At 39.8% G+C, this 27,611-nt stretch overlaps 1 protein-coding gene across 4 annotated transcripts in view; it reads right to left on the minus strand.

Annotated features, from left to right (window-relative positions):
- Positions 1 to 27,180, minus strand: part of LOC111151998 (calumenin) — a 30,258-nt gene extending 3,078 nt beyond the window's left edge. The window contains exons 1-6 of one of the 4 annotated variants that reach the window (XM_022510252.1): positions 27,096 to 27,180; positions 16,574 to 16,805; positions 11,235 to 11,428; positions 7,004 to 7,170; positions 5,876 to 5,936; positions 291 to 490 (exon numbers count right to left, since the gene is read on the minus strand). In XM_022510252.1, coding sequence (XP_022365960.1) covers positions 291 to 490; positions 5,876 to 5,936; positions 7,004 to 7,170; positions 11,235 to 11,428; positions 16,574 to 16,794 — 843 coding nt within the window. In that variant the 5' untranslated portion in view covers positions 16,795 to 16,805; positions 27,096 to 27,180. Of the gene's footprint in view, positions 1 to 290; positions 491 to 5,875; positions 5,937 to 7,003; positions 7,171 to 10,967; positions 11,162 to 11,234; positions 11,429 to 16,573; positions 16,806 to 16,980; positions 16,994 to 27,095 lie in introns of those variants that run through there. The other 3 variants (XM_022510253.1, XM_022510251.1, XM_022510250.1) reach the window with 3 other exon arrangements.
- Positions 27,181 to 27,611: the final 431 nt, after the last annotated feature.

The raw sequence follows: 27,611 nt of genomic DNA on the forward strand, positions 1-27,611 counted from the left end.
TTTCCTGGGGATCCGAAGACAACAGATGACACACACTGGATACAGGCTATATACAGAGGCTCCATCCTGAAGCCAAATGCCTCCGATGGTGTGAACACTACTGAGCAAAGGGATTTCTAAAATGAGATCACCTAGCTAGCACTGCCCTGTAAATTTTCAATTGTCGACTTAATATTTGTAGCAGGCTTAGACCAATTAAGACCTTACATGCTCTATGTACCTCAATAGGAATGTTTTAGGCAATTCCCTATTCGATCGCTACCAGGTTGTTTGGGCCTAGCCAGACTTACCTTGTTCTGGTCGGATTCATAGACTAGGTGCCTGGCTTCTGCCTCTGCATGATCATAGTCTGAGGGGAGGATCCAGTCTTTGGTCTCTTCCTTGTCCATCTTCCCATCACGGTTCTTATCTCGAAACTCAACAAACTGTTCTCTTTCTGTCTTTACCCACTCTGGCTCATCAGCATTTCCATCATGGCTGTACATGTCACCTGCACGCACATGTACATAATGCAAAAGGTAAGTTTGTCTTTTTCTCAAGACTGCCACATGGTAATCTGGCTTAACTCTTCTTCCTCATCCATCTGTCTGGAACCTAGTGGCAATTACAAAGGTATTTTAGGTCAGAGAAAGCAAGGCATTTTCCTCAGGCTTACTCAATGACCTTATAACAAGAATATTTCCAACTGCTTAATGTACTTAATAGCCAAAATATGGAAAGAGCCCAGATGTCCACCAACAGATAAATGGGTAAGATGTGGTAAAGTCATACACTGGAATATTACTCAGCCAGCAAAAAGAATGAAATCTTGCCATTTGCAACAACATGGATGGAACTAGAGAGTATTACGCTAATAAGCAAAGTAACTCAGAGAAAGACAAATACCGTATGATTTCACTCATATGTGGAATTTAAGATATAAAACAGATGAACATAGGGCAGGGGAAGGAAAAATAAGATAAAAACAGAAAGGGAGGCAAACCATAAGAGACTCTTAACTATAGGGAACTGAGGGTGGGAGATGGGATAATGGGGAGATGGGTATTACGATGGCACTCGACACAAAGAGCACTGGGTGTTATATGCAACTGATGAATCACTAAATTCTGCCCCTGAAACTAGTAATACACTACATGTTAACTAAACTGAATTAAAAAAAAAAAAAAAAAAGAAGAAGAAGAATGTTTTTAGTTGCTGATTGTAATATGAGTGCAAAGAGAATCCTTAGCCCTCAAGAAATGCAGAAATAAAGGGCAATGACTAGCATCTGGAAAGATAAACTTTTAAAAGATAGCTGTTCCCTACATTCCATTTCCACCCAAGGTAGCTAGCTAAATGTATTGCTTTTAGAAAGGTGCTATGTTAAATTCTCAAGAAAACTTGAGAAGTGTATGCTAGAAACCCAAACTGTGTATAACCAATTACTAAGTACTTTTAAAAATGTATCTCTAAAAATGATGGCTATATATACACCATAATGTCCATTATCACATTTCAAAAAATCAACTTTTGGGGACTATTGAATACTCAGTCCAAATGTGACTTTCCTAATTATCTTCTGAAGTTGGTTTGTTCAGGGGCACCTGCAAAGCTCAGTTGGTGAACCATCTGACTCTTGATTTCGGCTCAGGTCATGATCTCAGGGGTGTGGGATTAAGACCTGAGTCAGGTTCTGTGTGGGGCATGAAGCCTGCTTAGGATTCTCTATCTCCCTCTCCTTCTCCCACCAGCCCCACCGCCCAACTAAAATAAATAAATAAACAAATAAAGTTGGTTTGTTCAAATTACTTATATGAACACTATAGGTAAGAAGTTGCTATGGTACTTGAATTTTACTAGATTTATGTAAGAGTTAAGGTACTTTAAAATTCAGTATTACAGCCAAGAGAGAGATTCTTCACAATTGTTTAAATGTCTACTTAGGGGCGCCTGGGTGGCTCAATTGGTTAAGTGTCTGCCTTCGGCTCAGGTCATGATCTCAGGGTCCTGGGACTGAGCCCAAAGTCGGTCTACCTGCTCAGCAGGGAGTCAGCTTCTCCCTCTGCCTCTCCGTACTCCCACCCCCGCTTGCTCCCTCAAATAAATAAATAAAATCTTTTAAAAAAAATACGAACTTCTACTTAAATACTGTAGATGCCAACTTTAAAATGTATAAGGGAATACTCTTTGGCAAAATTCTTTCAGAATTATGTGAGTGAAGAAGTCTGAAGACTACTGAGTTTACTACATCGAAGTAAGTATATGTGCACTGCATACAAGGTATGGGAACACACCTTATATATGTCTAGCAGTTCTAAGGAAAGGTAGCTATTTAGTTGTGATAAAGCTAATTCATACGTTGAAACCCACAAAATGAGGTTGCTCAAGTAGCACGGCCCACACCACCACCGATCTGAACCCAAGTTAGCCTGCGCTTAGGGGAAACACCACCCTGCAAGGAAATTAACATATGCCAATCACAATTCTCCAACTCCACTTGCAGCTCACCTGACCCTAGAAAACAGGACCTGCCAGCCCTATAAGGAAATCCCTAGCCTTCTAGCCAATCAGAATCCAGAATGCTCACCATTACACTGTGGAACCACTCCTTCTAGCCAATCCTATCCTGTTTCTGTTACTACTTCTAATGCTTTATAAAACTCACTTTTGCCCAAAATCCCTTGGGAAAAGTGCTCCACTGCTTGTTAGGCACTGCACTCCCCAATCCGTGGACTGTTTTCCCTTGAATAAAGGATGAACTCGTTACTAAACTATATTATTGTCATTTGGTATTGTTGTCTTTCTGAATTTGAGGGCTAAGAGTAGACCTACTATTTTTTTTTTTTTTTTTAAAACAAAGAAGGAGGGGCATCTGGGTGGCTCAGTGGGTTAAGCCTCTGCCTTCGGCTCAGGTCATGATCCCAGGGTCCTGGGATCAAGCCCCACATCGGGCTCTCTGCTCGGCGGGGAGTCTGCTTCCTCCTCTCTCTCTGCCTGCCTCTCTGCCTACTTGTGATCTCTCTCTCTGTGAAATAAATAAATAAAATATTAAAAAAAAAAAAAAACAAAAAAAAAACAAAGAAGGAATAACTCAAAGCAGGACTTCCTAGTTCTTTATCTATGTTACAGCACATTCAGAAAATGTATTTGTATGAGCTGCTGGGCCAGCGCCCTACCTTGGCTCTCCTGCGGGCCAAGAAGAACTTTCACAGTACACCTATGAGGAAATTCTGAATTAGAGAGGGAATAAATGTGTACTTAAAAGACATACTTTTGAATAAACAAATGAATGAAAAAAAATACTTTTATATATTTTTATTTTTTTCAGAGATTTTATTTATTTGAGAGAGCAAGCAAACAGAGGGAGAGGGACAAGCAGATTCCACGCTGAGCGCACAGCCTAATGAGGTGCTAATTTCATGACCCTGACCTGAGATCATCACCTGAGCCAAAATCAAGAGTCTTGATGCTTGAGCCCCCAGGCACTCTTTGAAAGACATACTATTAATAGTATATTAAATACTATAAAAAAAAATACAGGGGCATCTAGGTGGCTCAGTGGGTTAAAGCCTCTGCCTTCGGCTCAGGTCATGATCCCAGGGTCCTGGGATCGAGCCCTGAGTTGGGCTCTCTGCTCAGCAGGGAGCCTGCTTCCCTTCCTCTCTCTCTGCCTGCTGCTCTGACTACTTGTGATCTCTCTCTCTGTCAAATAAATAAATAAATAATCTTAAAAAAACAACTATAATTTAAGTACATTTTAAACCTAAATAAGATGACAATAATATTGAATTTTCTATTTAAAAATGATTTAATCCTTAATATAATCTCAAAAACTTTTTTGAGATTATGTCAAAAAAATTTTAGAGATACATAACCCAATGCTTACAGATGAGATGAGATGATGACTGGTATTTACTTCAAAATAATTTAAAAAAGGGGGGGGAATAGTTGAAGATTTAAAAGGACTGGCCATGGGCTGATGGCTGTTAGGGCTGGGCACAGGTACACAGGGGTTCATTATACTATTCTAATTTTATGTGTTTGCAATGTTCTGTAACAAATTTATTTTTCATTTTTTTAAAAAAATTGTATTTACTTATTTGACAGAGTGAGCAAGCAGGCGGAGCGGAGAGGGGGAAGCAGCTTCCTGCTGAGCAAAGAATCTGACATGGAGTTCAAACCCAGGACTCGGGGATCACAACCCAAGCCCAAGGTAGACACGTAACCAACTGAGCCACCCAGGTGCCTCTATAACAAATTTAAAGACTAAAAATACTCAACAGTATAACTCCAGGGACTTCTTATTAATGCTAAATATGAGAGACAATGACCATGTGGTTTATGATCTCTTTCCTCAACAGGGTAGAAACTAGCACAATCCCCAGGAACTGGGAGACACTGCTTGGGAGACTTTCAGGTCTCCCTGCCTCCTCAGTGTAAAACTGTTTACATTAGTTGATCATTCACAAAAGAAAGTAACATACATACATACATACACACAGTTGATAGTTTTAATAGTTTCAAAATACAATTCCTCTGCCCTTGGACCTATACGATAGAGATGTAGAAAGAAGTATCTCCTTATTTGACCTCAGTGCTTGATAAATGATGGTACTTAACAGTTATAAACCTTAATTCCTCTCCTCTGGAGGGTCAAATGAGTTCCTCAGTTTTAGCAATGGTGATAAAATGGCAAAAGACAAGAACAAAAGAGAAAATAATTAAACATTTAAAGGCAGAAATAGTCAACTTTGAAACAGGCTCAGTAAGTGCACCCAGACATTTATTTCCACTGTGCTAATGAACTCTATTAAAAATAATCATTTTGGTAAAAAAAAAAAAAGAACTATCTTCTACTGCTCATCTCTCTTTTTCTAAAAAACTCAAAACACATCAGTGAGTCTTTGAAGAAAAGAAGGGTAAATATTCAGGGAGTAATTTAAGTAAATAACCCTATATATAAATAGCAAGTATAATTAGATAAAAATCTGAGAAAAGAAATAACTTGTTTAATTCAAGGGACAGGTTTGAAAAAAAAAGGAGACAGAAGACCTAGACAGAAAACACAACAGAAAATCATGAAAAGGAACAAAGAAAGGATCTAAGAGAAATCAGCAAGTCGTGGTCATTTATTTACCCACCGATCTTTTTTTTTTTTTTTTAAAGATTTTATTTATTTGACAGACAAAGATCACAAGTAGGCAGAGAGAGAGAGGAGGAAGCAGGCTCCCTGCTGAGCAGAGAGCCCGATGAAGGACTCGATCCCAGGACCCCGAGATCATGACCTGAGCTGAACGCAAAGGCCCAACCCACTGAGCCACCCAGGCACCCCACCAATCTCTTTTATTCTATTCCCTATCTTCCTCTCTTGGGTTTCCTAATGTCAACCTAGGCTCCCTGCAACTCTTTACTGTCAATTCCACAGGCATATGGGATGCACTGTATCACTGCTATCCAATATGGTAGCTGCTGGCCACATGGGGCTATCATGAACTTGAAATGTGGCTGGTCTGAACTGAAATGTCCTGCAAGTGTAAAATATGCTTTTGAACACAGAATAAAAAAAAATCCTAACTTTATATTGATAACACATAGAAAGTCTAGAATTTTAGAATATTAGGTTAAATAAAATATATTATTGAAAATAATCATGTTTTAAAGAAACTTTTTTTTGATGTGGCTATTAGAAAAGTAGAAATACACATGTGGCTCACATTTACATTTTGACTGGACAGTGCTGCTTCAGATACTTTATCACAACCCACTATTCCTCATGCTCGTCTGGCCTTAGTGACACGCTAAGAGTTGACCCATGGGGTAAATTATTTCTATGCGCTAACGCACTTCCAGAGAGCTTCTCAGCTTCTCCTAGGAAAAACAGTAGAAACAGACTTACCAATATACTCTTCAAGATCTATGAAACCATCAGCATTCTTATCTATATCTTCCATTGTTTCCTAGACAGAAGAGGAGACAAAGTAAGTATCTGGATGAGATTTAGGCAATACCTTATCATTCATTAAAACACACAAACGCACACATATATGTTTATGTGTGGGTATGGTTAAACCACAGGAGGGCGCCTGGGTGGCTCAGTGGGTTAAAGCCTCTGCCTTTGGCTCGGGTCATGATCCCAGGGTCCTGGGATCGAGCCCTGAATCGGGCTCTCTGCTCAGTAGGGAGCCTGCTTCCTCCTCTATCTCTCTCTCTGCCTGCCTCTCCGCCTACTTGTGATATCTCTCTCGTCAAATAAATAAATAAAATCTTAAAAAAACAAAAAACACACACACAGGAAACTGCCTTTTCCCCAGCTAAAAAATGGTAAAACATCACTTATTTTTTATGCTTCAATCCAAAATAACTATGAATTTTCTTGGAAAACACTGGTACCGTTTAAAAAATGACCTATCCCACCAAGCCCATGATGATGCAGGATAGACCGAGTCATGCTGAAGTCATCCTAACAGATGCGACCAGTATGTCTATAACTATAGTCTGTATTTTATGTTTACAAAACTAGAAAGTCTGTAGTTTTATTGGTAACTGCCTTCTGTGAGAATTCTTCAATATTACTGTTATTAGTGTCTCATCACTGGTTATGGGACATTTTTAAAAACAGGATTTTTGGTTGCCGGGGGGAAGGGGGTAGGGAGAGGGTGGTGGGGTTATGGACATTCGGGAAGGTATATGCTATGAAGTGTGTAAACCTGGCAATTCACAGACCTGTACTCCTGGGGTACAGGAGTAATACATAATACATTATGTGTTATTAAAAAAAAAAAAATAAAGCAAAACCAAAAAAACCCCCAGGATTTTCTTGAGCGCCTGGCTGACTCAGTCAGTATTGCATGTGATTCTTGATCTCAGGTTCGTGAGTTCAAGCCTGACACTGGGGCTTAGAGCTTGCTTAAAAATAAAAGCAAGTCATTCTTCCAGATACAGAGTAAAGAATAAAGAGGAAAAACAGTATAAGCAACAAAAAGAGGAACTGGGTTTCCGTTGAGAATCACTGCTCTCCACCAACCTGTACTACTATATCTTTCATGTAGTCATACTCCTCAGGGTGCAGGAAAGCTGTGAATTCTTCCTTTGTGGCAATGAGGTCTCCATCCTTATCTGCCATTTTAAATCTCCGCTCATCTCTAACCATCATCTGTTTATAGTTAAATCCATCATCAGGGTCTGGATCATCTACAAAACAAGACGTTTAGGTCAAATCATAACACTGCCACAAAACATGAAAATGTGTGGACTGAGGAAATCAATTTACAAGAAAGATAAATCAAGCAATGAAGAAATAACCCAACTACACAGGTAAAACTGTAACAGTGTGAAAGCATTCAGTTTTGGTAGTCAAAGTCAGGTGCAAATTGAATGTAAATGTTTGCCATTCCAATGGAACCCTGGCTCCTTGGCTATGTAACCTATTATGTGACACTTTGCTACTTTTGGTGTCAAGGCTACTAGAAGGTTCAAGCTTTCTGGTTATATCTGAGAGACAGTGGTAGTTCTAAAGTCATACTATTTCGGTTTCAATCCTAAACTCTACCACCTCCTAGCTGTGTGACTGGGCAAGTAACTAAATTGTGCTTCAATCTACTCATCTGTAAAATGATGATAGCAGTGCCTGCTGCTCAGGACTATTAGGAGGTGTGTATGAGCGAATAAATCTAAGTGCCTAGCTTATAGTTGGCTCTCAGTAAGTTTTAGCTATTGCTATTTTTATTGAACACTAGGTTCCCACTGAGAAGCTAGATATCAAAGACCTCCTATCTTGTATTAAGGCCACTTTGATTCAAGTCAACAGAATATTATCCTCTGAAAGGTCACACTTTAGTTTTTTCAGCCAACTCAGAGATCTACCATGAGTTATAAGTACTGCTTGCCGCTTGCCAACACCCCCCTCCCCATTTCTGTAAGATTATAGAATGCAAAACTAATCCAGAGTTATAGAAAATAGGTCAGGGGTTACCCAGGGATAGGGAGGACTATAAAGGGACATGACGAAACTTTTTGGGTGATGGCTATATTCATTTATCTTGATTGTAGTGATGGGTCCGTTAGTATATACCTATGGCAAAACTCATCAACTTTGCATTTTAATTATGTGCAGTGTATTATTTGTCAATTATACCTCAATAAAGCCATAACAAAAAATAAACATTAGATTACAACCAAATTGAAGCTGGACCTAAACATCTGTTTGCTGAACTACAGAAGCAGTAGTTATTTAGACTCTATATAAGAATCTAGAAGAATGAAATTCAGTTTAAGCTGAAAAAAATGTTAAGGAGTTATCTGTAGGAAAAACAAAACAAACAAGCAAAAAACCCCTTTCAATCTGCTGTGTGGACCAAAAGGAAACATGTGAAGATATTATGAAATGTAAAAGACATCACATTAAACCTAAGAAACAATCTTTGCTACAACATACTGATCAAATAAAAAAAGATACACTAGTTTTATGAAAAAACCCACAGGACCCCTTTAATAATTAACATCACACTGCTGATTGCTGATATTGTCGTTCAATCCTTCCATACATTAAGCACAGTTTAGAAAACAAAAACAAACTACTGCTATACTTTGAGAGTTGGGCAGTTCGAAGCTTCATTCTTTGTCAAGTGTCAAAATTCAGTAAGATGGCTTATTGAATCATGAGTATCTCTGATAGTCACAACTGTAACGGTTGAAGATGGAGAATTAAAGGAAAATATACAACTCTTTAAAGATACTAAGTCATCTCTTCTAAACAAATAAAGTTTCAGTCCTAACTACGTAACAAAAATAAGAATAGAAGAGGTGCCTGGGTGGTTTGACCCCAGGGTCCTGGGATCGAGCCCTACATCGGGCTCCCTGCTCAGCAAGAAGCCTGCTTCCCTCCCACTCCCCCTGCTTGTGTTCCCTCCCTTGCGGTCTCTGTCAAAAAAACAAAACCTTAAAAAAAAAGGTAATAGAAGACAACTTATACATTAAGACTAGATTCTTAACAAAGAGCCCTCTTCTCTGCTTAGGGTAAAACGTGGTGACTGCAATCATGGATATACAGAAAGATGAAGAAGGAAGATAAAAACTTGACTTTTAATAACTAAACTCCTGTGTTTGCTGTCATTGCCTGGAGTGCCAGATCTATTCCAAGTACGTTTTCTGTGCTATCCAGCCAGTATCATTTGGGGCAGGCTCTTGATCTAGTTTTGGCACAGCCAGAATGGATCTTGGTATTTTTAAATTTTTACTTATGGCAGAGACAGAGTTAACCTTCCTTTTGTGGAAAGCAGATTCATTAAGACAGAATTTAATTAAAAGCTACGATGATTTATGCCTGAACTCAAAAACTGAATCAAGAATATACTCACAAAAAGCCCCTCAACACTTCTGCAAGTCGCCTCATTACCCCGGCACTAACCACCCACATGCCTTGAGGGAAAGATGCCTTACAAAGATACAGCTTCTCTCGGGAGTGCTTCCATCCGCAGTCTCAGCAGAGACACCCATTACACTGAATCATTTGACCTATCGAGCAACAGAGCTCTCAGCAGATTTCTACGCACATAATCATACAAAGAGTTTAAGATTCATTCTGGATAGCAAGTGAGTGCCTACGTAGGTCTGAATGGAGATTTATCAACACACCATTTTGTTTAGATCACCAATAGCCTACCCTTCACTCTATTTTTGTAAGTCCAAATAACTCAGGAGGGTGTTGGCTTTCAGCCAGAAAGCAAGAAGCACGGGGTGCCTCTCCATCTGCACTGACTTTTAATACACATGTTCTTAATTGGGTGAAGGATATGTTTGGTTCTTGGCTAAGTGTCAAGCATGAAGAGAGATTGCCACTTTAGTCTTAGGAATGAGAACAAGCCCAACACAGAATAAGTTTCTTCACTAGAAATACATGCAGTCCTGTAACTAACACAGACAGCTGGCTATCCAGCGGGGGAAACAGACTTATTATACACTCACTGCTTGTTAATCAGTGGTGGAGAATGCCTGCTTTAACCCAGAAATCTGCCTAACTTCCAGGATAAAAATGCAAGAAGTAACATTTATACATTCTTATCTCAAATTGTAACCAAGTACAGGACTCTCACTAACAAAAACATCCTAAGTCATCAACTCAGTAAGATTGCCACCTAGCATTCAGCAACAGGCAAATAATAAGAAAAAGAAAATTACTAACAGGTGGCCCAAGCACATAAGCTACCAAATCAACAGAAAGCAATCAAAGTCACATTTATTTGCCTTGAAGCATTTGCATAGCAGGCTGATAAACTCATGTGCCAGAGAAAACAAATGGGAAATTTCATTTCTAAACTTTGGTTGGCAGACATACTAAAATAAAGGAGTTAAATTTTATCAAGGAAAGCTATTATATTTGATATTTATTTTATTAAGGAAAGACAGTAATTTTTCTATTCCCACGAGTTACAAAGGAATCTAATTTGGTTTGAATTTCAGGTCCAATACTTTAAAAAAAAGTATTTATATTTACATTTTATATATGTTATATATATCATATATATTATAAATATTATATGTTTATATATTATTTAAATTCAATTTATTAATATATAGTGTATTATTACTTTCAGGGGTAGAAATTAGTGATTTATCAGTTGCATATAACACCCATCAGGTCCAATACTTTAGTGTGACTATGTCAAGAGACATCTCAAAGTCTCTTGCTTTTGCATTATTGAAACAATGCAGCCTTTTAGACGAGATCTACTCCAAAAATGGTCTCTGAGGGAATCACAGAAAGAAAATTTGGTAAAATAATATTATCTGGAATGCTAAAGATACAGAAGATGCCAGACCTTAGAAAACCAAAATTAAATACTTAATATACACATTGAAAGTTAATAAAATAAAGGGAAATCAGTTCAGCATTGGACTATTTAAAATAAGCACTTTCCTTCACTTTGTGACCCATTTGTTTCTTTGACTCAAGACCATGGTCTCTATCAGGCTGACATCTTGCCCCTTACCCAGGTAAGTGCCATAAGTCACGTTTCTGTACTCATCCCAGGAGATTAAGCCGTCTTGATTCATATCAAACTCGTGCCATTGGTTTTCAACATTGTCATATATGTATTTCTTCTGGGCGTGCTTAATCCAGGATTTCAGCTCCCCCTCCGTCACAAACCCATCTTTATCCACGTCTATTTTATCTACAATCATTCTACAAGACAAAACAGTTACGTTTCAAGATGCCAGCTCCATAAGGCTTTTTCCCCCAGATAGCAGGGACCTACCTAAAACGTAGCCGTAGGTGGCATTTTTATACTCCTCCCAGGAAACGAGGCCGTCCTCATTGAGGTCATGCCCCTTCCATTGTCGCTCTACATCCTCGTAAATCCAGCGCTTTTGTGCAAATTTAATCCAGTCTTTGAGTTCATCCACAGTGACAAACCCGTCCTTGTCGCCATCTATTTTACTTACAATCTTTCTGTAGAAAATGCAGAGAAATCCAGCAAGAGGTTAAAAGGACACAAGGCTCCCTCTAGACTTAAGCCAGGTGTGTGCTGTAACCAGAGGTGTTGCCCAGGGCTAAAGCATGGACATAAAAAAAAGTCTCCAAAAAAACCTTCCAGACAGGCAACTGAAAGTCTTTCTCATTAAGTGACCTGTCACTGGTCTGAAATGAACTTTCCAGATAAGGCAAGCACAGTCCACGGCTGGTGCACTTCCATCCAAAAGCAAACCTAGTCTCATCCCTTTAGGGGTAGGTTACAGCCAACAGTCAGAACTCAGGAGTGACTATCCATTCCTATCTGCATTCTCCATTCTTTGTATCAAAAAACACACAAATCTTTATGTTTTTCTTTACTGCTTTTAGAAGAATCTCAATTTCTTGATAAATAATCACAATCACTGATACGGTTTTCTAAAAATTCAAAAATTTAAACCAGACTTTAAAAAATCCAGTTGCTTTTTAAAAAAAGGTTAACACTTTTGTTAAAAATATAAAGATACAAAGATAGTTCTGGGATCACTTTACTTCAAGTTAAGATTTAAAAACAGAAGCCAAAAACCCAACACACACACACACACACACACACACACACACACACATCCCAAAACAGAGGGGAAAAAAGTCCACAAAGTTACAAAAAGACAAAAAGACAGATGCATGTTTATTTTAAAAAACAACTAGCAGCTCATTATACATTATGTTGAACTTTCACATATAACCACAAAGACAGAGAACTCCGAGGAAAGGATGTGATAAGAAAGTCTGCCCCAACATACATGAGCTTAGGAGAATGTTAATAAGCTGAGAGGGTGAGGATACAGATGATAAGGCAAAACTACAAAGCTAAAGAATCAATATACTTCACCCTTCATGAGGTTTTCTTCCAGGCTTGCCATCTCAAGTTTAATTAAGAATTTTGAAATATGTGCATGACATATAAGCCTCTAAGGATGCAACCACTCATTTATAGAGGCGCAGACAACCTATGTAGTGTCACCCAATTAAGTGGCCCAGTTTGGAATGGGAACTTCAAAACATCCAAGAGATCTGAAATCTTGGCATACTCCTATGCCCTACTATTTGCAGGATTGAAAAAGACTGCCACTTGGTAGCAAATAATGTCTTTTCCCACTCTGCATTCATTTCATGAATATTGGAAAATGATTAAAATCACAGAGTACTACTGACACTATGAAAAGAGATTCATCTTGATATTGGTATGTTGTTAGCCTTAACCATCTAGTCCTTAAACTCTGTAATTTTTCTTCAGAGAATGTGTAATCTAGCTTTTGCTCTAAAATGTTAATAGAAAAGGTAAAGCAGTAAGAAGCTATCTCTTAAATACCCTCCTCTATCTACATGGGCATAAGACAAAAAAAAATTTTTTTTTTTTTTTTTGCAACTTCAACCCTGGAGAGTTAAAAAAAAATATTAACACATTAAGTTATACCAGTACACTCACTATACACTTCTGCATTATCTACAAAGGAATCCAGTTTATATCCAAATGGTATTACTGACTACCAATAATGCCACTGTACCATTAAGAAAAGGGTAAGGTATCAGAATGCCTCCCATTCTCAAATGAAAATTTTAAACTATTATAAATGGCCTAAAGAGAAGGATCATTCAGATAAAGAGGCATATGACTGCTCAAGATGGACGTCTGTTAATGAAGTTGGCTGAACTCCACTCTATTCCCACAGACGTATCTCAAATGCTTTAACCCAGAGGTTGGCAAACTTTTTCTGGAAAGGGTTAGATAGTAAATGTTTCTTATTTTGTCAGCCACATATGGTTCATCACATATCTCTATATTTTAATAACCATTTAAAAATATAAAAGCCAGGCGCTTGGGTGGATCAGTTGGTTGGGCCACTGCCTTTGGCTCAGGTCATGATCCTGGAGTCTTGGGATTGAGTCCTGCATCGGGCTTCCAGCTCCACAGGGAGTCTGCTTCTCCCTCTGACCTTCTCCCCTATCATGCTCTCTCTTACTCTCTCTCTCAAATAAGTAAAATCTTAAATATATAAATATATATAAATATGTGTGTGTGTGTGTGTATATACACACACACAAACACACGCACGCCATTCTTATTTTGCTGGCCATCCAGCCTGTAGGCAGCTGTAAAAGTACAGTGTAAGTGGGTATATCCTATTTTAGGCACTAAGCTTTAAACTCTGGTCTTTTAAAACCTGTGCAAATTTATAAAGCTAATGGTGTTTTTCTCCTGTGACACTGAAGGACCCTAAAGATGTAGTTATGATGCCACCAAATAAGCATTTATTTCAGGATCGACACTTAGTGGACCTCATGTTATTTCTAAGAAGTAACACATGCCTCTACATTTCAAGAATCAAAAAGCAAATCCTTTGGGTTTTTTGTTTTGTTTTAATGAACCCAAGTAAGTAAGCTCCAGGAAGATGCATAATATTCCTGAAATTTTTAGCATGCAAAATTTTATATATATTCATACGTGTACTTTTCTGAGGTAGTCCTTTGCTTTCCTTAGACTCTTAAAGGGGTTGGCCTGTGATCTAAGGAAGGATGAGGAACTGCTCTAGTTCATTTCTGAAGCAAATATGCCAAGGATGAAAACTTTTGAGTATTAAGGGCCACCACCTCAAAACAAATAAACCTCATTTGAAGGAAACATAAATGAAAATTAAGTACACTTAAGGGGCGCCTGGGTGGCTCAGTGGGTTAAAGCCTCTGCCTTCGGCTCAGGTCATGATCCCAGGGTCCTGGGATCGAGCCCCCCATCGGGCTCTCTGCTCGGCAGGGAGCCTGTTTCCTCCTCTCTCTCTCTCTGCCTGCCTCTCTGCCTACTTGTGATCTCTGTCTGTCAAATAAATAAATAAAATCTTAAAAAAAAAAAAAAAAAGAAACTTAAGTACACTTAAGACTCCTTTGGATGGCAGAAGGAGAATACACACATAAGAAAAAATATTCTGTCAACATTCTTAAGAAAAAGGGAAAACTCTATTAAATAAAATGTTTTTAAATATTACTGAAGATTTAAAAATAATGGTGAATTTCTGCAACTATAGATGTTAACAATGATCATCTCTCCTCATCACCTGCCTTCTATATAGGTGGAAGCAGGCAGCTGGGGGGTGGGGAATCTGTTGTCCCCAACCTCTGGTGTGTAGTTACCTAACAAAACAATGTTTAGAAATGCCACAATGAACGAGTTAAAAAAAAAAAAAAAAAAAAAGTTCATCTGGAATCCTTACTTCCAATAAACATTATTTCTCATTATCTCCAAAATTTAGAAGCAAATACTATTTGCTCATACATTTTATGAAAAGCATTATCTTAACCATCTTATTCTAATCAAATATAGAGTCTGCTCATGTGCTGACATTTTGCTATTTACTAATAACAAAAAGGAACATTCTCTCCACTGAAAACTGCTAGCAGAGCCCCACTACCTGCATACAGCCAGAACATACTGACTGACACCAAGGCTAAATGCCTTTCATTATTTAAGAGTAATTCTGTGAAGAGCCATGTGCAGACCCAGATGTGGGTGAGATATGCACATTATTAATAGGTAAGACATGAAGACTGAGGACACCCTCATGCATCCCTATTTTTAGCCCAAATGTTAGCAGTTATAAAATTAAAATTAAAAGTGAGCATGGTCTCTTAGTTAGAAAAGCAACCTAATAGAAGATCGACTCTTTAATGTATTTGTTTTTCCTATTTTCAAATGTTTGTAGTTTCTCATTCTACAAAGCAAAAATCTTTGGAGTATTTCTGTCAGTGTTTAAGAATAAAATATTGTATCCTTTAGTTTGCAGATAATCCAATAAAAGGATAAAATAAATTTATTCTGAAGTATCACCCAAAACAAACTCTGTTACGTCTTTTTTTTTTTAAACATTTATTTGTTGGAAAAAGAGAGCGAGAGAGAAAGCACAAGCAGGGTGAGCGGCAGGCAGAGGGAGAAACAGGCTCCATGCTGAGTAGGGAGCCCGATGTGGGACTCAATCCCAGGACCCTGGGATCACGACCTGAGCCGAAGGCAGACACTTAACCAACTGGGTCATCCAGGCGTCCCTCTATAACATCTTCTACTCATAGTCCTATCCAGGACGGCAAAATACTTTTGGACATTCTTACATAATACAACTTTCCAAACAAATCTCTTAAATATAGTTCAGAAAGTTATACCAATGGTGCTCATTAAGGAGAAAATGTTCACTAATAATGCATTTCCTCAAAAAGCAAGGGTTTGGATGAGCCAAAAGGAAAAAAAAAAAGATATTCTTAGATCCTCAGAAATAATCAATTGGGATTCCACCAAATCAACTCACTAGGTTAAAAGATGCCCGCTGAGAGCCACAGAACCCAACTATGGCCCACCTGTTATTAAAACAGCAACACAGGGGCACCTAGGTGGTTCAGCTGCTTGAGTGACTGCCTTCGGCTTGGGTCATGATCCTAGAGTTCTGGGATCGAGCCCCAAGTCAGGCTCCCTGCTCAGCAGGGGAGTCTGCTTCTCCCCTTCCCCCTGCTCATGCTCTCTCTCTCTTTCAAATAAATAAAATCTTAAAAAAAAAAAAAGCAACTCACACTCAACATTAAGACTGTTACTTATTACAATCTTCTAAAAGGCTTTCGTTTTTAATTAAGCAAATATCTGAGAATGAAAACAAAGAGGGTGAAGGATATTCTCAGAAATCACAAACTACAGAAATAGCCCAGGGGTCTCATTTGCAGTTTATTTTCCACTCAAAGGCTTGGCTTGGAGAACAATGAATAGGTCACACATCATTTTTAAAAATTAAAAACAACAGGGATAAGAGGCCCCCCCACGTAATGTTCCTTTGAAAATAAGATGCATTTCAATTTGGGTGCGGTAGCATTTGGTACTTTTAAGCAAAAATGACTTTGCTTTGTAGAATGAGGTAAAACTGTTAGTGGAGAAATTTATGAAAGCAAGCAATTAATTAAATTTTAGTGGTAGCAATTCTGTGGTTAGCTTTCAGAAAATGTAGTTCAAAACAGTCCTACTGGGTGGCCAAGCCAGAAGAAAAAAAAAAAAAAGAATGAGCCGATTTGTAATGAAATGTAATTACTTTAGCCCCCTGAGAGATGGTGCCTTACCCAAGCCTTTCCTTGCTCTCTTCTGGTGTCAGCTGATCAAAGGTCTTCGCTTCTTCGGCACCCAGGAAGGCATCATGGTCATAATCAAAACTCTGAGCATCATTGTGAACTTTGTCGCTGAGCTGAGGCTCATGGTGTACACGGTCCTTCTTTTCTGTGGGCTTGCTCAAGGCAAAGGCTGTGCACAGGGACAGGCACATAAGAAACTGTCGCAGGTCCATGATAATTAGATCTTAAAGAAAAACAAAGGTTAGTTAATTCAGGAAACAGTGTGCTCTATAATCAAATAAGAAATTAAAAGCTCATATCCAGTTATTAATCTGATATTATCCCAAATATTATTACTTAATCCAAAAAATAAGAATGGTAGCCTATCACTTTCCAATATTATGGTGAGGAATTTTCACCAGTTTCCTTCATGTGATTGGAAGCTGACAAAGAATCAGTTAAAATATCCACCCTATAAGTAGGCTCCCTTTTAAAAACACATTAACCTTCTTGCCCAAGTTCTTAAGACTAAAAGCGAAAAGACCAACTTTATTTAAATTCAGACCTACTGACTACAAATAACTTTACTTTTTGTACTACATCAGGGATCTGGTCTTTAAAACTGGCTGGTTATTAGGATCACCTAAGAAGCTTTAAAAAAATTCCCCCATTCAATTAGAATTTCTGAAGTTGAATGCATGCACCTGAAGTTGTAAATGCTTCTCAGGTGATAATAGTGATCATTATATCAGGAACCACGAACTATTTGAGCAGATTCCTTGTCCTATATATAGCAACAAGTTGTCTCCCATATCCATGGTCAACTTCAAACCATCTTCAGAGATCAAACCATTCAGATGGTACAGTGACGGAGAACAACCGCTTCGGCATTCCTTATACTATGTTTCCCCGACTTTCCCCGGCATGAGGATGCTTGGAGTACTGTTCAAAGTACAGATAGACCCCCAGGTACTACTCCATACCTTCAGAATCTTGGCAGTCACAACTGACTCTAATGAACAAGCATAAGGCTTGGGCACTTTACCAAAAAATACTGACCAAAAAATCGCAGGGAGGGCGCTGGATGGTAACTTGTTTAGCACACTCTACAGATGCCCCACAGTATTGTCTAGAAACACTATGGTCTTAGAGAAAAAAACTTATCAAATTAAAAATCAAGAGCAAAGGTTTTCCCAACTTTCATATTTTAACTAATCTTTCACCAGTAGAACATGGATTCTGAATGCCTTTCCCCCCGCAGGGAGTCAGTTTTTGTAATTTCAGAAAATCTCTTACTCATTTCCACTTGTAACCAATGGCTCCCTTACTGGATAGGCAGGTAGCTATTAGGCATGAGGCTTGTTTGTGGGTTTGTGTCCCCTCAAAAGATATATATATATCCTGAAGTCCTAACGGGCCAGTACTCATGAATGTGACCTTAGGGGTATCTGGGGGCTCAGTCGTTAAGCATCTGCCTTTGGCTCAGGTCATGATCCCAGGGTTCTGGAATCGAGCCCCACATTGGGCTCCCTGCTCAGCGGGAGCCTGCTTCTCCCTCTCTTGCTCCCCCTGCTTGTGTTCTGTCAAATAAATAAAATCTTAAAAAATATATATGACCTTATTTGGAAACAGGATCTTTGCAGATGTAATTAAGTTAAAATGAGGTCATTTTGGATTAGAGGGTGGGCTCTAATTCAATGACTGATATCCTTATAAAAGGAGGGAAATTTAGACAGTCACACAGAGAAGAGAATGCCAATTTATGAAGAGGCCGGATTGGAATGATGTATCCGCAAGTCAAAGAATGTCAAGGATTCCTGGCAACCCGAGAGGCTAGGAAGAGGGAAGGAAGGATACTCCCCTAGGGCCTTCAGACAGAGCATGGCTCAGCCAACACCTTGATTTCTAACTTCTAGCCTCTAGAACTATGAGAGAATAAGCATCTGACCTTTTAAGCCACCCAGTTTGTGCTAATTTGTTACAGCAGTCCTAGGAAACTAGTAAAAGCTCAGTACAGAGGACCACTGCAGCACATGAAAGGTAAATGCATTACTTTACCCTAATTTGAAGATTATGCTAGCCAGACTTCAACTTTCCCAGGATGTCACTAGTGGAATCATCTAGTCCAAGGACTCACAATTTATACGTGAATATTTTTAAAAACGTGAAAATTCTTTCAGCAGGACTTCTAACTTAGTGGTTCTGAATCTAGATTGTACCCTAGAATCACCCAAAGACTTTCAAGAAAATATGATCACTAAGTCCCACCCCTATTAATATTTTTAAAAGGCAGCCAGGTTGTGAACCACTATTTTAACTAACCTCTCAAATAGCCAAAGTAATATTTTAAGAAATTTGACCTGAGGGATGCCAGGGTGGCTCAGTCAGTTAAGCATCCCAGGGTTCTGGGACTGAGTCCTGCATTGGGCTCCCCACTCAACATGGAATGTTTGTCCCTCTCCCTCTGTCCCTCCCCCTGCTCGTGTTCTCTTTCTCTCTCAAATAAATAAAATCTTAAAAAAATATAATAATAAAGCTGCAATCAAACAAATACCCTATCTTGTTTCTTCCTGATTAAGAATTATTTCTCTTAGGGGTGCCTGGGTAGCTCAGTTGGTTAAGTGCCTGCCTTTGGCTCAGGTCAGGCTCCATTTCTGCTTGTGCTCTCTCTCTCGACAAATAAGTAAGAAAAAGCTTGGGGGGAAAAAAAACTGACCTGAAAATATACTTAATATGAAGAAACTCCATATATCTGATCCTGCCTGAAAGTATTGGGAGCTAGAATGAATTGTTCCAGGGGATAAAGAAATTAAGTATGCCAATAGATTAGACATATTTCAATGTATGTTTTTCTTGTAATCCACAAATAGTAAAGGAAGTTACATTGCATTACCTTGGATTTATAGAGTCCTTTGGATTCAGTAAACTAAAGAAATGCTTACAACAGCTAATGGTGAGCATGTTACATAAAGATTCTGTAAAGTAGGGGCGCCTGGATGGCTCAGTGGATTAAGATACTGCCTTCAGCTCAGGTTATGATCCCAGGGTCCTGGGATCGAGCCCCACATTGGGCTCTCTGCTCTGCGGGGAGCCTGCTTCCTCCTCTCTCTCTGCCTGCCTCTCGCCGACTTGTGATCTCTGTCAAATAAATAAATAAAATAAATCTTTAAAAAAAAAAAGATTCTGTAAAGTAGGAGGAAAGCAAATAGAGAAATAGGTTTAATCCCAACACAACCTAGAGAGATGATTATACAAAAGCACAACCTGAGGCTGCCATGAATAACTTTCAGGCTGTAAAGCACACAAGGACACTGTATTCCATACCTGGGAAAGCAGTGTAGTGGGGAAGGGGGAGAAGGTCCTGAAATGGCAGAGGAGTCATCAACAGACTGTAGAAAACATTCTACAGTAAATAGGACAGCATCAGTAAGTCAAACACAAACACCTCTAAGGAGATGACTGGAGGCAGTCACTCCTGGGATGCCCATTCTCCAAAATACATACATACATACATACATCAATCAATCAATAAATAGTACTCTTACTGGATGCTTGGTAAGACTGACGAAAACCCGTTAAGAAACAATGTGAAATCAAGACCATGAGACTGCTAGGGAAATGGGAAAAAGGTGGGACTTTCCTTAAGCTGTTCCCACCAATGTCAGAACACAGCTATGCTTCTGAAACTTTATCAGTATTCTGTTTCATGCTCTCCCATCAAAATGTCCAAATTTGTATACAAGACATTTGCACAAATATATTCCATAATGAACATTTATAATAATAAAAAAATGGAAAACAAACTAAACCAGAGAACTAGTAAATACATATTAAATCTATATTACGGGAGACTACACGAAGGTAGAAAGTGGATCTATTTGCGCTGAAATGGAGAATTCGCTAAGACATGTAAAGCGAACAACAAAAGAGCAAGTTGCAAAACAATGTTAAGATTTATGTAAAAAGCGAAACCAAACAACCTCTGAGGTTGTTTTTATTGTATAAAATAGAAGACATATGCGCAAAAATGGCGTGGAAGAATAAACACCTATATGAAAACAGTGGCTACCCCCAGATTCAAGGCAGAAGAGATGGGGGGGTGGTGAGGCTGGTGTTGAGTGGACTTTAATATTGTACTCTGTTGTCTATATTTGGTAAATGAATACACACTGTGTACCACCTGTGTATATTACTTTTTAAATATTATAAAGACTCTTTTCAATACTAGTTGCAAAGAAAACATTTTCAAGCTATTTCTCCAGACTAAAAAACGAGACTGAAGAAAAATCACATACCTTTTTTTTCTCCCCCAAGATTTTATTTATTTGAGGGGCGCCTGGGTGGCTCAGTGGGTTAAAGCCTCTGCCTTCGGCTCAGGTCATGATCTCAGGGTCCTGGGATCGAGCCCCACATAGGGCTCTCTGCTCAGTGGGGAGCCTGCTTCCTCCTCTCTCTCTGCCTGCTTCTCTGCCTACTTGTGATCTCTGTCTGTCAAATAAATAAAATCTTAAAAAAAAAAAAAAAGATTTTATTTATTTGAGACAGAGAGAGAATGAGAGAGAGAGAGAGCATGAGTGGAGAAAGGTCAGCGGGAGAAGCAGACTCCCTGCCTAGCAGGGAGCCCGATGTGGGACTTGATCCCGGGACTTCAGGATCATGACCTGAGCCGAAGGCAGAGGCTTAACCCACTGAGCCACCCAGGCGCCCCTTACGACATAAACTTTTTAAAGTAAAACATGCTGCTCTAGAATAACTCTTCAGCTTGCCCTTCAATAATTCAACTGATCAATCAAATCAGTGAACAGAAGAAAATTAAAAGAGTTAATGGCTCTCTTAAATGCCAAAATGAGTATGTTTTTATTTTAGGGCAAAATAAAACTTCCATCTCAAACTACAAACAATTCTCTAGACCAATAAAACTCTTTAGGGACAAGAAACAACTTTGTTATTTTCCACAATAAATATCTATTTTGTGATATATCCAAACAGTATCTATATGTTAGAGGTTTAAAAAATCAAGTAAAATCAAGTCACTGCAACAGAAGATTTTCTTTATCCTATTAATAAGGGAACTTCACATTTAGGAAAATTTTATATAAAATTATTTACATCCTCAGAATAAAATGCCCTAACAATTCTTGCATAATTCTTTGACAACCCCTGCAAACCCCAAATGTTACAATAGGAATAAATGCTGAAGCCCATTACCAAGGCTGGAAAAGATACTGTACAAAGTTTTGATACATGTAACATACAGAAATTAACAGTAACTCACTGATTTAGAAGCAAAACTACATTTAAGCTTGAAGCTTAACATCTTGATAACAGGGATAAGAGAATTCCAGAGTAAAAGTCAAGAGCTTCTGCTTTATCATCTATCCATCCCTTTCCCTTTCTCTTTCCATTAACCTTCCAATCCCACGCCTCTAAAGGCTCCTTCCCCTATTCTTTTTTTTTTTTTTTTAAGATTTTATTTATTTAACAGACAGAGATCACAAGTAGGCAGAGAGGCAGGCAGAGAGAGAGGAGGAAGCAGGCTCCCCGTCCGAGCAGAAAGCCCGTTGCAGGGCTTGATCCCAGGACCCCGGGATCATGACCCTAGCTGAAGGCAGAGGCTTCAACCCACTGAGCCACCCAGACGCCCCTCCTTCCCCTATTCTGTCAATCAACACTTCTCAGGTCTCCACAATCCAAAATCAGTCTTTCCCAGACCTCACTATTCATTCAAGGTTGCCCTTCCCTTTGCTTCTCCCATAGAAGTGTCTATGGTGCTATCTCTGATCCTCACTATCTACTGCCACCCTGAAATCTTTTTTTTTTTTTTTTAAAGATTTTATTTATTTATCTGTCAGAGAGAGAGAGAGACAGAGCAGAAGCAGGGAGAGCTAGCTACAGGCAGAGCAGGCAGAGGGAGAAGCAGACTCCTACCAAGCAAGGAGCCCGATGAGGGACTTGATCCTAGGATCAAGTCAACCGCTTAACCGACTGAGCCACCCAGGCATCCCCGGAAATCTAGCTTTCCATCTACCACTTATGAAACTACTTAAAAAGGTCACAAGGACCGCGTGATGGACAAAGCCAATGGTCCTACTTTCATCTCTCTGCAGTGGACAATGAAAAACCCTGCATTTTAAATAACTTCTAAAAATAAATAAATAAATAACTTCTAAAAAATATACACTCTTTGTACCCCATATAATATACCGACTCCCGACTATCAGAAACTTTCACAAAGGCCTCTTGTTCTATGAATATAGACACTAAAAAAAAAGACTGTACTAGATTTACCTAAATCCATACAATACATAAAAATGTTTAAGTAGAAACAAAGGATATCCCCCAAGACAAAGGTTATTTTATATGGGAAGATGTGAGAACAGTATAAAAAAACTTTTCACACAAGGTATTTGAAGAACCACGTTAGTGCAGTTATTTCTGAAGCATCTCTATCTTTTCAAACTGAAACCAAATGATGGAAAACTAAATGGCCCTTCTCTTTCTCCTTTCCTCTTCATCACAGCTACACATCAATGGAAAACAGGATATCAGGAAAACATACTTAGTTGCATGAACTTTTATCATGTGATCTAGAAGGTAAATCAATGGCTGTGGAAAAAAAGCATCTCCCCATCTCCTATTTCTCAAATGACCTCTAAGTTTTTCCTTCCAAAATTCTGTCCCTCCTTCGCCAAAGGAAACATCTAACTTTTTTTCTCTTAAAAAAAAAAAAAAATCTAGGGGCGCTTGGGTGGTTCAGTCGGTTAAGTGTCTGCCTTCTGCTCAGGTCATGATCCCAGGGTCCTGGAACTGAGCCCCATGTCGGGCTCCCTGCTCACTGGAAAGTCTGTTTCTCCCTCTCCCTCTGTCCCTCCCCTGGATCCTGCGTGTGCTCTCTCTCTCTCTAAAATAAAATAAATAGAATCTCTGAAAAAAACTCTAGACCTGTAGTGTTCAGGATAATAGCTATGAATCACATGCAGCTGCTAAGCACTTGAACTGGCGGGTGTAAATTAAGCTGTGATCAAATGTTACACTTTACATAGAAAAATGGCATTTTGTATGTACTGGATTAAATTATTAAAATCAATTTAATCTGTTTAACAATTTCAGGTGAAACTATATTCATGTGACATGTACTATATTTCTACTAGATAATGCCATATTAGAGACATAAATTAAACAGAACAGGAAAGATATCAAGTAACTATCATCCTTTTGAAATATCTCACCAATAATGGTCTTCCACAGTTATTTTCATGGACTGCTCCAGTTAATTTATAAGGAGAAAAGATTAACAGCACAAGCCTAAATTTCTTCCAATAACAAAGACTAGCCTTAAGAATGAGTTTATTTTATCCATTCGAAAATTTCCTTGAAAGCTCTAAATTCTTGCCATATCCCTCCCTTTGTTCCCAGTCATTGGTCACAGAACACTGAAATTGTTCCAGGAAAATTCAGATGTCTGGATGAAATACAACTTCTCAAGAACATGAGCACTGAGTGATCCCACAGGTATTCTGGTTGACCAGAGACCCATTGCTCAAAGTTAACAAGTGGGAGAAATGGGTGTGGTAGTAAAATTCCAGTTCTCTGAGCTGGATAATCAGCAAAAAAAAAAAAAAAAAAAGGGCAATCCTCTATAATGCAGCAAAAACAGGATCTTACTCCCTAAGTGTCTACATCATCTTGGGTTGGGGGAACAACCTGACAGCAGTGTAAATGTACTAAGGCTGTTAGGAATGTTATGAACTATAGAAATTAAAGCTATCTGTTTATCTGACATTCCTCACTTACAATTTTAGTGCAAGCACCACAATGGATTATCACATCCAAGGAATAATGTCATCCTTCGTGACCTGATAGAAGTTATAATGAGAAACCATTTGTTTAATATTTCTCTAGTGACGAAGCAAATTTACATCAGATCATTAACACATTCTAATTAAATTATTTGTGGTACTGAGCGCACACATTTATATGACAGCTGAGAATACAAAATCTGCAAAATTTGCCTAAAGAAGAGCTTTGAGAATGACAAACCATTACTCAGGTTTCCTTAGTTTTATAACCAAAGCAGCTCAGTACAAACTTTAAAGTGTTCTGGTTACAGAGTGAAAACATTAAGAAAAAAGTTCTAGGGGCGCCTGGGTGGCTCAGTGGGTTAAGCCGCTGCCTTCGGCTCGGGTCGTGATCTCAGGGTCCCGGGATCGAGTCCCGCATCGGGCTCTCTGCTCGGCGGGGAGCCTGCTTCCCTCTCTCTCTCTCTCTCTTTCTCTGCCTGCCTCTCCATCTACTTGTGATCTCTCTCTGTCAAATAAATAAATAAAATCTTTAAAAAAAAAAAAAAGTTCTAAAACCTCTGGGAGAAAAAGTTTCCTTTGGTGCTGATGAAACTTTAACACATAATTAATGGCCATAGGAATGCCTTGCAAAACGCAGAGACAGGAGTTTTGTCTTCTGGTTGCAATGTTGCAGTGCATGCTTAACACACATGAAGTCCTTGAGAATTTGGTAGTTATTTTAGCTCAACCTCCCTTCGGTGCCAAATGTCTATAAATAATTTTAAAGTCCTAGATGAAAAGACATAACTAAGACAATTACTCCATCTGGAAGTAATCCGTACCCATTCCTCTCAACTTTTATAAAACTTGTTTGTACCACTCCACAATAATGATCATAGGCTACTTGAAGTTGGCTCCTTAGCTCCCCTATAGACACTACATTTTTAAAAGGCAGGACTCTCAGCTATTACAAATTAGTGTCTTTCTACAGTTCCTAATACAATGTCTTGCATTTTTTATATACCAATACGTTTCACTGGATTAGTTGGACAGTACTTGGCAGCAACATAGGTCCCCCCTGCTCTCCAACCCCCAATTCCCCTTACCGGAACTGGTGATCAGGCAGCAACAGGCAAAGTGTTACTTCAGCTGTTTTAACTCTAATAGATAAATTACAACATCAACCAACACCCGTATTTAAGAGTTCACAACGGATCTAGGATGTTACAGCCTACCATGTCCGGTGGCTATCCCTGGCTACACCTCTGTCCTTCGAACACCCCAGCACACCCATGTTATAGTAAAATTGTGTTAATATCAGTTACCGATCTCCTGTACTAGTGTAACATATAGAAAATGCCACAAATACATATCTTGTGACACATCATTAGATGAACGAAGCCAACAATTATATTGAGAGTTCTCAATAGGAGTTGATGTCAAAGCTGCAACCAAGTACCATCCATTTAGGCATGCCCAACTCACCTTTATCAGTTCATGGTCCTCCTAGTTGCAATCCCCCCCCCCAAATCCTACTGGAGACCCCTGAATCACTGTAAAACTCAGATTAGGCCTAAGCAACTCATCCTCTACCCGTAAATACAATTTAGAGATTTGTACTATAATACTTAAATTCTTCAGCGATGGCCATTGTTACCTGGTTAACTAAATTCAAGGAATGAGGTCAGACATGTATTTGTCTTGTGTATTCCACTCTCGAGCAAGAAATAAATTTATCAGAGATTACACGTCCTCTACTTCGTAACTACTAAGCCGTATTAGAAGCAACCTTATTCCCAATTCATTAACGTTGACTTTATGGTACATGCCACCAGGAAGTGATCGCAATTCAATTCTCAAGAGACATTACTCTGGGAATTTGTACAATCAGGAATTGAGATCCTACAACTTTAGCAGGAAACTTTTGCCGAGGTGCAAAAGCTGCTTTCAAAACTACCGACCACCTAACTATGCTCTTAATCAGGCCAGCTGTTGTAAATTAACTTTACTTCTCAACACAGCATGCCAAAAATGAGAACTAAGATCTACAGCTAAAAGCAACAAAAAAGGTAAAATACAATTCCCTACTAAAGCTTTAAAAACTACTTCCCGTCGCTGACAAAAGTATGCAGCCAAACATGGAAGCTCGAAGCAGTCGGCTTTTCTTTAAAATTGTATCAAAGTTTTTTGTGTTTGTTTTAATCACATAGTGTCTCCCGGCTTTCTCCCCGACCCCCTCCCCCCGCCCCGTTTCTACACCCTCAAAGTCAGCGAACACGACTTTCTTGGCAGACGCACCCTCTTCTCGGGCTGTGGCCTTGGGGCTGCGCTGGAGGACACAGGTAGGCCGGCTGGTGGGAGGTGGCAGAGAACTGTTACAATAACACTACCCCACCGCTCTCCGACCTTCAGTAGGCAAACAGGAGGGACTCGGTGAGAGACGGGGCCCAGGCGAGGACGTGGCGAGCCAGGCACAAAACAGTACCCCCCAGAACGCAAAACCGGGAGCCGGAGTTCGCCGAGACCCAGGCCCCTTCCCAGCGCTCACGGAGGGCGAGCGCCGGCCTCCAACTCACATCCCGGCGCGCCGAGGGCCCCGGGGTCGCAAGCAGGCTCGGGGCCCGTACCCCGCGCTAGCAGAAACAAGGGCCCCGAACGAAGGGGACCCATGCCGCGTCGCGAGCGAGGGCCGAGGACAAAAAGAAAGCGGAAAAGGACGAGGCTGCGGAAGAACCGAGGGCCGCTGTACCTACCTTTCCTCGTAGCGCCCACAACCCACGGTCCCGCGGCCGCAGCTCACCCACCGGCTCAGCTCACGCGCACAAGCACCGCCCAACCGGAAGCAGCTCCGCGCCCCGCTCCCATCCGCCTCGCCGGCAGCCTTCTGACCAATCATCAACGAACCCGCCGGAGACGTGCAGCATTCCCGGACATCCATTGGCTCTACAGTCGCGTAACCGGGATTGGCTGGAAAGCGCCACGTCCCCGCGAGCGCGCCGAGTGCGTGGACCGGATTCCCGCCCAACCCGGGTTCCCGGCCCTGTGGGGATGGCGGGTCCCAGCCCCTTACTCAGGGTGGCGTGTGTGCGCTGCTGTCTGGCGGCCACGCCCCGGTTCACAGCGTGTGACTCGGCCTCCACGCGGCTTTTTGGATTACCCTTGTAGTTATCTTCAAGCCCACAAGCACGCCGGGCCGAATTAATTCGACTCTATCAGTCGCCAACTGTATTAACAATCCCAATTTATTTCCCGTCAGCGCCACCGCCCTG

The sequence above is a fragment of the Enhydra lutris genome, unplaced genomic scaffold (assembly GCF_002288905.1).
Source record: "Enhydra lutris kenyoni isolate GAN:26980312 unplaced genomic scaffold, ASM228890v2 scaffoldscaffold27, whole genome shotgun sequence".
NCBI lineage: Eukaryota > Metazoa > Chordata > Mammalia > Carnivora > Mustelidae > Enhydra > Enhydra lutris.